The 12,499-nt window shown below is 43.8% G+C and overlaps 1 protein-coding gene across 4 annotated transcripts in view; it reads left to right on the plus strand.

Annotated features, from left to right (window-relative positions):
* Nucleotides 1-371: 371 nt before the first annotated feature.
* The window catches only part of RCOR3 (REST corepressor 3), a 37,842-nt gene continuing 25,714 nt past the window's right edge, over nucleotides 372-12,499 (plus strand). The window contains exons 1-4 of one of the 4 annotated variants that reach the window (XM_075863281.1): nucleotides 372-818; nucleotides 933-989; nucleotides 10,053-10,130; nucleotides 11,753-11,805. In XM_075863281.1, the coding sequence (XP_075719396.1) occupies nucleotides 689-818; nucleotides 933-989; nucleotides 10,053-10,130; nucleotides 11,753-11,805 (318 nt within the window). In that variant the 5' untranslated portion in view covers nucleotides 372-688. Of the gene's footprint in view, nucleotides 819-932; nucleotides 990-8,536; nucleotides 8,587-10,052; nucleotides 10,131-11,752; nucleotides 11,806-12,499 lie in introns of those variants that run through there. The other 3 variants (XM_075863282.1, XM_075863283.1, XM_075863285.1) reach the window with 3 other exon arrangements.

A 12,499-nucleotide genomic window follows, 5' to 3' on the forward strand; every position in this document is an offset into this window, starting at 1 on the left:
GCACCGTTATGGGGGGGTATCTGCGGCTGAGGCACCGTTATGGGGGGGTATCTGTGGCTGAGGCACCGTTATGGGGGGGGGTATCTGTGGCTGAGGGACCGTTATGGGGGGGGGTATCTGTGGCTGAGGGACCGTTATGGGGGGTATCTGCGGCTGAGGCACCGTTATGGGGGGTATCTGCGGCTGAGGCACCGTTATGGGGGGTATCTGCGGCTGAGGCACCGTTATGGGGGGTATCTGCGGCTGAGGCACTGTTATGTGGGGGTATCTGTGGTACTATAGCTAGGTATACACACAGGTAATGTGGCGTACAGAGCAGATACACAGGGTAACGCTGCGCCTGTCCCCGGCGCCCCTCTCTCTCCCTCTCACGTCACTCGCAGCCGTGACTCCGCACAGGGACACCTCACGGCGGCCGCTTCCACCAGGTCAAAGAGTTCATCGCCCACTCACCCCCGAATACACCCTGAGACCCCCTCTGTCCTCTCCCTCCATCAGCCTAGACCCGCTCCCTGCACCTCACCCGCCCTCTGGTCACATGACCAACCTGGGAGCACAGCCCTGAGCCCGACGGCGGAGTGATACCAGGAGCAGCAGTAATACGTCTCCGTGTGAGTGCGCCCCGAGCCTCCTCCATATTAACAAGTCCCCCCCTCACCGATACCGACACCGGGCAGGAGCAGCAACCATGCCGGGTATGATGGACAGGGGAACCGAGTTCCTGGGGAAGAACCGCTCCAACGGCACCAAGAGCCCGTCCAGCGCCTCCAATGGACATTACTCCGAAGAGAGCGGCGGCAGCGACGACGAGCACGGTGGTAGCCTCGATCTGTGTGGTGACTGAGCCTCCCCGTCCCCCTGTCTCCCCGCCTGAGTGTGAGTGTGAGTGCAGCCTCAGCCCCCCGCTATAGCGTCTCCTGTTCTCTTTACAGATGTGGGCATGAGGGTGGGAGCCGACTTCCAGGCCCGGATCCCCGACTACGAGCTCGGTACGTCTGCCATTTTGTCTCTGGGGCTGCGGCCGGGGTGGAGATGGTAGCCTCGGTACAGGGGGAGGAGGATCATCTTATAATGATAATAATAATATATACAAGGAGTAACATTGTATACGTCATTAATAATGTTATAGATACAATGTATACATTGTATAACATCAATATTACATGATCTGTGTGTGTATATAGTACATAGGAATATACTCTGGTGTAATAGAACAGTATATAACACGTGATTATAAAAATTATATGTGTGTGTGTATATATATATATATATGAGGTAAGATTTTTATAGGGACTCCTTACAAGATACATTAAATATTCTTTATTAAATACTGTACTTGTAATCCCCATAAAATAACAATTCTCAAGCATCTTTTCTTCACATTTTTCATTCTGCTGTTCCTCTGTTATTCCTCCTGGAAATACGTGAATAAATTGAAAACTGGGTGTTACCATTCCTCATGTCCCTACACACTGATACTGACCGGTCACCTTAGGGGCATGGTGACGCCTAGTTCACTCATACATTGCCTGCTGTGAGTGAGGACACTGGGTGCGGTCTGAAATGGGTAAGAGACGGTGATGTTTTTATATGGATCGGTTACTTTTTAATGGATGTCAAATAAAGACTGCTGGCTTTTATAAAAAGTGGAATGCTGGATATATTTTTAAAGCTGTATACATTTCCAGGAGGAATAATAGAGGAATGGCAATGTGCAGAGTTGTAAGAAAAGATTCCCCAGGATTATTATTTTATCGGGAATACAAGTATTAATTAAAACAGACATGTCAGGAGATCGCACCCCTAGCCTGATCACAGTGCCCTGTCAGTAGATGTTATTTCTGTAAAGTTCCCCTTTAGAGATTTGTTGCTGGAGGGGTTGTACAAGACTAGAAAATAAGATATATATTATATATATATATAATGGTTTTTATATTTTTATGGAACAGCGCCACTCGTATCCATGGGCTGTTGTTAGTATTACAGCTCAGCCCAAGTCAAGTAAATGGGGCTGAGCTGCCGTCCCTGGGAGAGAATAAAAAATTGCGGACCCCTTTTATTTTTCACACTTCTTCTTTTCTTGTGAAACCCATTTCATAGTTTCCATTTTTAAAGGAACGGTGTGAACAGAGTCTGACGGCATTGAATCACCCTGGACTTAAGGGGCTGTGCAGGATTAGATAAACATGGCTGCTTTCTTCCAGATTTAGCACCACACTTGTCCATGGGTTGTGTCTGGTATTGCATCTCCGATCCATTGAAGTGAATGGGGCTGCTCTGCTATACCAGACACAAACTGTGGATAGCTGTGGCGCTGTTTTTGTAAGCCAGCAGCCATGTTTTTCTAATCCTGTGCAACCCATTTAACAAGCGTCTGTCACTGAGGTATCTTCTAATATACTGTCTTAGGAGAATTCAATAAAATGATGTCTCTTACTTTTCTAGTGTGCTGTTGCGCTGTTTTTCAGGACAATTTAGTTAGATGTGTATGAGTCTAGGGGGAGGAGCTTGTAGACTTGTTCCACTAGGGTTTTAACCAAACACATTCACCCTTTCTCAGCAGCTGGGTCAAACAGCTCTCAGCATGTAGAGTGAGCGTCTAAATTACGGTACGGAGAGCTGGATTGGGGGATAGACATAAATTAATTAAAAACTTGAACCGACCTTATGCTTCTCACAGCGGAGGGTTTGCTACTTTTGGATCCAGTCTATCCTGTGAGATAAATACATCAGCAGCACAAATCTCTCTCCTGTTCTCAATTTTTACTGCGATGTACCAGTCTGGAGTCCAGGATGTTTTAAAGGGATTTTCCTGGACTTTTTTTTTTTATTGATGGCTTATCCTTCGGAGAGGTCATCAATATTAGACCAGCTGACTGAAAGGGCTGATCAAGTCCAACCCCCACTGATCTGTTATTGATGGCCTATCATAAGGATAAGCCATCAATCTGAAATGACCGGAGAAGTCCTATAACTCACAGAAGATGGTCTAGACTGGATACAATTGCAGCAAACTCTCAGCTGTGAGAAACGTTAGGTCTGTATGGGTTTTCAGTCACTGACAGCAAGCAGAGATCTTGAACATGCTGAACAATTGAAACACAAAGAATCACGTTTACTTAGATTGGTGTACGGAGGAGAACAATGATTGGTGGGAAATCTATAAGAGCAGCTTTGTGATGACAGACGCCCTGATGTTATTTGCAGGTGTTCTCCAGGAATTTAGCATTGATGGTTTTCCTCCTGTAAGAGCTGCGTGCCCTCATGGTTTAAATACAGTAGGCACAGCAGCTCGACCGTCCGTATGTGTGGCTGAGCCTGGTACTGCAGCACGTACACTCACTTGAATGGGACAATCTACATTACCAGGCCGGGTCTTTTGGAGTTCGACTTTCAACTGTGTTTTCCATCCTGCCCAAAATGAGCACTAAAATCTGCCCAATATCAACTGAATAAATACCAACCCCCCCCATATATTTTCCCTGTTTCTCTTAGGGCTTGTCCACACGGAACGAAATTGCTGCACGATTTCAGCTGCGGAAAAACCGCACCATTTTCTGTGTTTTTTACTGCAGAAAATGGTGCGTATTTTGCTGCGATTTTCTCAATGCTGGGAGATGCTGATATCACCTGAAAAATGCAGCAATTCCGTCCACGTTCTGCAGCAATAATTGACCTGCTCCTTTACGAAAAGCATGCACCGCAGGTCAATTTCTGGTCTGAAATTTTATGCAGCGTGTGGAGGAGATTTGTTACATCTCACCCACTTTGCTGCTACTGTATTCTGCTACGTATTTTCTGTCCGCAATTCTGGACAGAGAATACGCCGCAATTCTGCTATGTGTAGACAAGCCCTTACTGGTTTCATCCCAAGCACTTCTCCGCACAGCCGCGGTTTCCATATCACTGATGCAGATGAACAAGCATGACCACTAGGATTATACCCTGTATCGGTGCTGTACACCAGTGACTCTGGATTCAGACATAGTCATATGTCCTCCCTCTATCCTATAATGATTGAGTAACCCCTTGTTTATGGGATATGTGAATCTTCTATTTTCACATGACAGACCTTTTATAGCATATCAATTACATATGCCGTTAATAGTAGATCAGTGGGGGCGATTGTTTCCATATCTCCAATCATTGTCGGACATACCATTGGTGGAGCCGCACAGGGACCCAGTAGGTACGGGGGGGGGGGGGGGCCTGCCACCTTAAAGCAGCCTTCCTCTTTCTATTAGATTGCATGTAAATGTCTGAGCTAATAGATTTCATAGCTAACAATGACTGATTGTTAGAGACACATAAGGGGGTGATTTATGATGAGATATTGGAGGGCAGGGTGCCCATATACTGCTCTTGCACAGGGGGTCTTGGCTGTTTGTGTCCGCCCCTGTCTCTGATGGACTATGATGGAAAGAGAGAATACTAGATGTGAACATAGAACAAATGATATTTCTTACTGCAGATTTTAATAATTTCCTGGAGCCTCCATGTTATGTCCTGTGTGCGCTGGTGAAGTAATGAAGGACGACGTCTCTATTTAATTGATTATTTAAAGCCTAACTTCACTCTAATACCAATAAAATATCCTGCACCCTCTGCTCTGCATTTACAACTCACATGCCCAGGGATAGGCAGAATACGCGGCCGTCTAGGGTGCCATTGTGGGAGAGGTGCAGTTTATGGATTTAAAAAAAAAAAACTAAAAAAAAACTTTGAGGTGAGAATGGAGTCAGGAGAGGAGCTGCAGCAGAGAGGACCCTGCTATAGATGTGTGTGGAAAGGATAGGGGTAGAGGGGAATGTCGGGTATAAATAGGAACACCAGGGATTTGAGGGGAGACTAGGGGCACTTAAAGGCGTTTTCCAGGGTAAGGCCTCGTGCACACAACCATAGTTTCTTTTTTTTTTTGTCCATGTGCTATCCGCAATTTAGTAGATGGCACACAGACCCATTCATTTCTATGGAGCCATGTAGACAACTGTGATGTTCTCTGATCCGTGTGGGGGGCAGCAAATCTGGGCGTGGGGGGGGGGGGCGCAAATATGGGCTGCTTAAAACCCAGGACCATTCATTTTACAGTCTGGATTTGCAGCTTGACAATCTGGTGACATCAAATTTTTTTATTTATTTTTTGCGGATCTGTGAATACTGATGACACACGGATGCACTACAGAGGTTTTTTTTCAGACAAATGGGCAACGGATACACTGCTTTGCAGGCCACAAAACCACTACGGTCATGTGCATCGTTCCAGAAACAGAGCCACGTCTGTCCATGGGCTGTGTCTGGTGTTACTTCTCATCCTCATTCACTCACATGGGGTTGAGCTGCAATACCAGACACAGACAAACAAAAAATATTAAGCCTTTTTTTTTTTTTTTTTTTTTAATACTGGACAACCCCCTTAAATTAATGATCGTCCATCCAATAGCTTTTATGATGAACTTAGGGATCAAGGGGACGTCCATTGTGAAACCCCTGCCGTGTCCAGCCCCTGCGGCTGCCTCTTTCTCCTCAGCTGTGAATGACTTCATAAACGTAATATGTGGTCACTGATGGAGCTGGTTTCACACAGTATTTAGCAGTTTTCTGTGGCATTTTTGTAATAAAATCAAAAAATGTCTACATACATAGCGTTATTGTTTGTGGCAGTTTTATCAATGCAGCTTGCTCAAGGTGTGATATTTTTACAGCCATTTTTCTCCATAGGCTGAAAAAAAATAGCTTTTTACAAAATAACACAAATGAAAAAACGCTATAAAGAACACTTCAAAGTGCGGGTTTTTGTTATGTGCGTTCTAAAATATAAGAAAAAACCTTGTGTAAAGGAGGCCTAATGACCGCTAATTCCAAAATAGCAGGCATCTCCAGAATGGCCTCGATAAGGTAAATACCATTTTAGGAACAAGTAGAGCTTTTGACTAGAGGACCAGATTTACATCTCAAGGGACTGTAGACACAGATCTAGCACCTTAGACTTCGTAAGTCAAACATTAAGGGGTTTTCCCATAATCCGTATATATCACCTATCCACAGGAAAAGTGATAAGTATCAGTTCGGTGGGGGTCTGACCATTGTGGCACCCACCAATCGCGAGAACCGGCTTACCTTGCTATTCCCGGGAGCTCCATATAAATGGAGCGGTAGTGCGCATTCTCGACCACCACTCCTTTCATTTCTATGGCGCTGCCGAATATAGCGCTCAGCAGCCCCATAGAAATGAATGGAGTGGTGGTCGAGCATGCGCACTACCGCTCTATTCCTATGGCGCTCCAGGGACGGCAAGGTAAGCCCGTTCTCATGATTGGTGGGTGTCCCAACGGTCGGACCCCCACTCATCAGATATTTATCTCTTATCCTGTGGAAATGTTTATCTCTTACAAAATAAAGTCAAACATTGCCGTTTGCTACTTACAACATCTAGCGCCCTCTGCAGCTCTCCCCTTGTCTCTTCATGTATGTCCGTCTCTCGCTCAAACAGCGACCAGCATCCCCATAATGCACAAGTTAATGTTCAGTGTATTCATATGTAAACTGTCCCTTCAGCGGGCATCCTGGCCTAGACCATAGATTTAGACCCACTGTGCTTTGTAAAGCCCTGAAGGTATATCATCTGGCAGAGAGTTCAGGTACCCTCCTCAACTAGTGCTAATTCTAAAGACCCTTTTACACGGGCCAATGACCATACGAACGAGCTCTGTGTAAACAGGGCAACAATCGGCCGACAAATGCTGATTGGATCTTTTATGCGGACCAAAAGATGGTCGCTTGTCAGCCGTATATCTCTTCGTGTGTAAATAGGGGATGTGCTGCCGACAAGATGCCCACGTATGGGGACGAATGATCATAATAACAATCATTTGTCCCCATACAGTCCAATCATTGGCGCTCGTTTGCTCCATTTAAACGAAGCAATCTACATTCTGTGCTGTCGAGCGGCATTAGTTTGCTTGGCCGAAAATCTACCCATGTAAAAGGGTCTTAAAACATCCGTGCCTTAAGCATCAAAGAGGTCCGAGGACCTAGATCTATTAAAGACATTTTTGGTGGGAGAACCAGTTTTTATCTATTCATTAAAATACAAGATAAATAGCTTGGATGACTGGCAAGATCCTTAGAAATACTAGTAGTGCCTGGAGGGTATAAACCATCTCCTATATCAATCGTGCCGACCTCAATAACAACAGTTTGAAGAAATAAAGTCCTGGGATGAAATCCAGTAGATCAATATCAAGGTAGAGGAAAGACTTATCAGCTTATGGATGCAATGGATCAGAAAGCCAAAGTATGCTTAATAAAACTATGGAAGTGACCACCGGACTAATCTGAATGAAAGTGATAAATTTGTATAGCTGTGTCCCTATAGATCTTAATAAACCAGCTGAAAAATGAACCAGATCGGAGAAAAAAAATCAAGCGATCAAACTGTGATCTCTGAACTGTATTCAAAGCATGACGTGGGGATTGATGGGAGATGACACAGTGGAACGTGTGCTGAAACTGAACAGAAATTCAGACTCCAGCTACTTCATTTCTTTCCATCCATGGAAAATCTTAGCCCTTTGTTAAAGGGTCATTCCCAACGCAGAGGTTGGGGGCTATGTGCGGCAACCTTTCCGTTCTTTTTCCACCTGGTTGTCTAAGCTGGCAACACCCCTTTAGGCTGAGTTCACGTGTCGTGGATTTGTCGTTAATCTACGACGCTGATTTTACCGTTTTGTAATTCAAAAGATTGAGATCTGCGTCAGATCCGCAACAAAATTCACAGCAATAAACTTTCTGCACTCTAATGTAAGTCAAGTGCCTAAAGCTCCTCCAATGTAATTTCCTAAATTCTTACATCACTTTCCACCCATTCAATTTAGAATACATTCGTGCGACACTGCTGCTGATAAATAAGGGCCTGTTGGCCACTGAACATATAAGGGGATAAAATGTTGCGATCCAGATAAGTTCCAGGCATTGAAAATCATCCAAAGTTTTGAAATACAAAGAACTTTGCCACCGTAACACAATAGAAAAATGCCAATTTGCCTGTAAGTGAATAGAACATAATTACCAGTCTTTGGCGGCTGCTTTGAAAGGCATGTCTGATTTCGAAAACTTATTCCAAATACCTGTTAGGGAATTCGTATTTAATAGTGGGTGAATTCACTGTAAGTCAGATCAGACAGTGGCTAAAGAGAGTCTCCCACTGTAAAGGACCAGGCATGCCCATGCTTTACACAGATTGATTTCAATGAGCTGTGTAATGCTTCACTTTCCCTGTGGTGGCGCTGCAGAGCAGTTGAACGCTTCCTGACCGATTGCCCCAATAGATTACAGCTGATCCCAGCATTTGGATACCATGTGAACAGTTTATCATCGAGGGACTCGTCAAAAAAAATAAAAAAAAAGGTGTTGGACAGCTTCTTACTTGCTAATATATGACCAATTTTAGGTTTTTCCTCTGCCTTTTTGTTTTTTCCTCTAAATAGGTCCAAAATAATGTGCTGATACATTTTACAATTTCTTTTTTTTTTTATAGGGGTCGACCATTTTGATTAAGACACAAATTAAATTCATAAGGATCATCGTGTAAGTTATATGACAAAAATGAACTTTCATAGTGTAGAATAATGTGTTCTAAAATTAGTCCAAAAAGAACAGCATTTTGGTGAGAGATCAAAAATTCTCACCTATCTGCAGGACAGGTGATAATTGTCTGATCACTGAGGGTCCCACCGCTTGGGCTCCCACCCATCGCGAGAACGTGGGTCCCGGTTCCTCCTCACTGCACCCCCTCCGTTGAGGAGGAGCTTGTATGGAGAGGCGGTCGAGCATGCGTCCACCGCTAAATTCAATGTCTATATGAGAGACAAACAGTCGAGCACTGTACTCTGGTGTTTCCGTAATTTCCATTGACTTTGAAAAGAGCGGCAGCGTCCATGCTCGACCACCATTCCAATTAATGTCTTCCTCACTGCGGTCGATCATTGAAGATAAATAGGGGATTCGGGACCGCTGTTCTCGTGATCGGTGGGGGTTCCAGTGGTGGGGCCAGCGATCAGACAATTATCACCTATCCTGTGAATAGTTGATACATTTTATTTTGCTACAGCCCTTTGAAGTTGGTGGGTAAAATATTCCTAGTACTGCTGCTAGGGAAGAACACATTGTGGTATCTCATTTAATGCCCCAGTCTTCTTTAGGCCTCATGCACACAGTCGAGCCGTATGCACAGAGCCGGTACGGTAATACACAGAATAGCAGGGTGTCCTAGACCAACGTATGGTGCCTCCTTATCCACCATAGACGCCATGGTAATGACGTGTCAGTACGTGGTGAAAACCAGAGCTCCAGTATAGAGGTTGTCCCATCAGGACCTTTTCTTCTTTATGCCTTCAATGGTAACTAAACGTTCAACAAACTTCTAACATGTCCAGAAGTTTTGATTGGTGCACTGAGACCACCACCAATCGCTAAAACGAAGCGTCAGAAGTGCTCGTGTGAGCGGTCAGCTGCTTCGTTTCTGTTCGGCTTTCTCCGGAAAGCCGATATATTGGAGTACGGACTTGTAGACGTTCTATTGAGCCCGTACTCCAATACATTGATTTCTGGAAAAAGCCGAACAGACACAAACCCCAAGTGGCTTAGGTGGCATTAGTGTTCGCAGTGTGCTGTGGCCATTTTCTTGTGTGCTGCACTAACCCCAAATGTGTCACAAACCAAAACGCTGCAAGGAGGGAGGGGCATGCAAAAAAAGAAACTGCTGCAAAGATTGCCACTGAAAACGCTGCGTGTGAGTCCAGCCTTATGTGAATAAAAAGATATAAATAAATGTATGTCCTGGGGTGGACAAACCATTTTAGGTCTCAAATTACAGGACCAGTTTACTTTATGTAGCTTGTTGCTTTTTATCTTTTTTTTTTCTTTGGTCCAACATACAGATAGATGGATGATAAGAAATATGTTTTTTCTTTTAATTACATGAAAAATATTCCCGTGATTGAGGGTCATTCAGGATAACTGCTTTGTGTCTGACTTTGCTCTTTGCATTTAAGGTGCTACCAAGTACACCGATAAAGATAATGGAGGAATGTTGGTGTGGTCTCCTTATCACAATATACCCGACCTGAAGTGTAAGTACAGCATGTCACCGCTATTATTAACACATGTGACTATTTAGACCTCTAAAGGCCATTTTTCTTGTGTCAATGATCGGACAAACGATCATTCATATGAACGTTCGTCCCGATCTTTGCCCTGTATAAACAGGGCGGCAATCAGCCGATGAACGAGCAAACGCTCATTGATCCGCTGATCGTATAGTTTATGCAGCAGAAAATATTATCATTGTCGGCAGCACATCCTGTGTACACATGGTAGAAATGTATGAGGACGAACGATTGTAGTAACGATTGCTAGTCCACATACGTAACCAATCATTGCTCCTTGTGAAAGGAGAAAACAAGCACCAATCAGCAAGCTGTTTCATTGATCGGTGCTTGTTTTCACAGACACATATTGGCCCGTGTAAAGGGACCTTAAAACACAACTACATCATGGCTTCTGTTTATAACGGAAATTGCAACGCAGTTCAGCAGTATGACGGATACCAGTGGCTCCTCATAATCCCTACTGACTTACAATGGTGTCCGTCGTGTTGACTGCATTAATTTTCCCTTTTTATAATCTGACGAAGCCTCCAATGATCCAGTTGACCAACTTTGATTTGATAATACTTTCGCCTAGAGCAGCGTTCAGGAGATTACAGGAGCTGCTAAAGTTCAAGTCCGTCAGTTGAATTTTACTGTGAACACCATTCTGCAGCCTTCTATGTACTGAAATACATGCCATCTGCAGAACGAAAACGGTCCGTAATTTTTAATGAAAACCAATTACAAAAATAATTTTTAGCACAAAATACATGCAATAAAAAAAATTGACCCATAGGTGTCAATAGCCTTTAAGTTGTTGTTTAGGTAGGGTATCGTCAATAATACATTACGTAGTAATTGTTTTGTTGTTTTCAGTATTGCCATATTTCTGCATTGTGAGATCTAGAATGTTAAGCAATGATGCGTTTTTTTTTATCTTCAATGGAGAACCTGTTGTCATATACATAAAGGGGTTGTCTACAGACAACTTCTTTTAATATAAGCGTTGTGATCACCCCAGGTCTGGCTCCCTAGATCTCCTGGAAATGGCTAGCGGCCACTACAGAGGAAATGTGGTATTACAGCCTAAGTATTCAAATGAAGGACCGATAGTGCAGCCTGATATCATAAAAGCAGATCTGTCCCTATAATAGCCTGCTCTTGTTAAGGTAGCATATTATACGTCTTGTTCCCAAGGGCAAATGTGACAAATCGCCTAAAAATATATTTTTATATTTTGTAATTAGTCTAATAGCCCCATAGAAAGAATCCTTGGTTAAGTCTGCTATATTTATAAGAAAAACTTTGCATCTGCCCCTCACCATCCTACCTCTTGAGATTTGGCAGGCACTGTATATAGGTCTACGTCTAGTGACAGATCAAGCTGCTTATTTTCCGAACAATCTTCGCCATCCTCTGAGCCGCAAGCATGGACTCCGCTGCTTATAACGCTGTGCTGCTCCTCTGCCGCCCCGCACAACTTCTGCGTGTTTGTGACTGAATTCATTCTTTATAAGGAAACGTGTTACTTACTTTTATTTTTATATATATATATATATATATATATCTTTACAAATGTGTGTTCCTCTTTTTTTTTATTACAGTGGATGAATACATTGCTATAGCAAAAGAAAAACATGGCTACAATGTGGAGCAGGTATAGTTTGTATTGATATTAAGATAATGGTCAGTGTAGCATATGCTGAATTTGGTGAATCTAAAGCTACAAAACTATTCCAGGGCCTTCAGTCTTGTAATCCAGGTGGAGGAAAGAAAAAAGTTCCCTGAGGAAATGCAACTGCAACACAGAGCACACGTGGTTTTCCCAATTGGGGTAAATAGGGAGGGGGCAGAAAAACACCACAGCTACAACGTGCTACAGTTTCAAAAAGAGCACCGTCTGCCCTAAAACCAATACAAGACTGTACCTGTAAATAACTCGATCAACCAATGAACATTTGGTTGCTGCAGATCATTATTGCTGCAGCAGAGAAACCTCCACATGTGAACATGGTCTTAGGATGGGTGGAGGAAAGGGATGATTTAGCAAAAAGGAGCAGTTTTGGCAAGTGAATAGGAGTAGAGTTGCAGTTCTGAAGCACGGTCTTTTGTACTGTGACCGGAGCCATCTGCTTCTGGCACGGACCCTACATAATTTCCGGCGCCCAGAGGCGGCCGGAATAGCTGACCTTTGCGGGGTCCGGGTGTCTGATCCCCACCGATAATATAGTAATGACCTATCCTGTGGATAGGTCATCAGTATAAAAAACATCCCCCAAACCTGGACAACCCCTTTAAGAGCTGGAAAGTATGTACATAGCACTTACCACTTGGGTTGATGAGACCGTGGA

This window comes from Rhinoderma darwinii, chromosome 4 (genome assembly GCF_050947455.1).
Source record: "Rhinoderma darwinii isolate aRhiDar2 chromosome 4, aRhiDar2.hap1, whole genome shotgun sequence".
NCBI classification, from domain to species: Eukaryota; Metazoa; Chordata; class Amphibia; order Anura; family Rhinodermatidae; genus Rhinoderma; species Rhinoderma darwinii.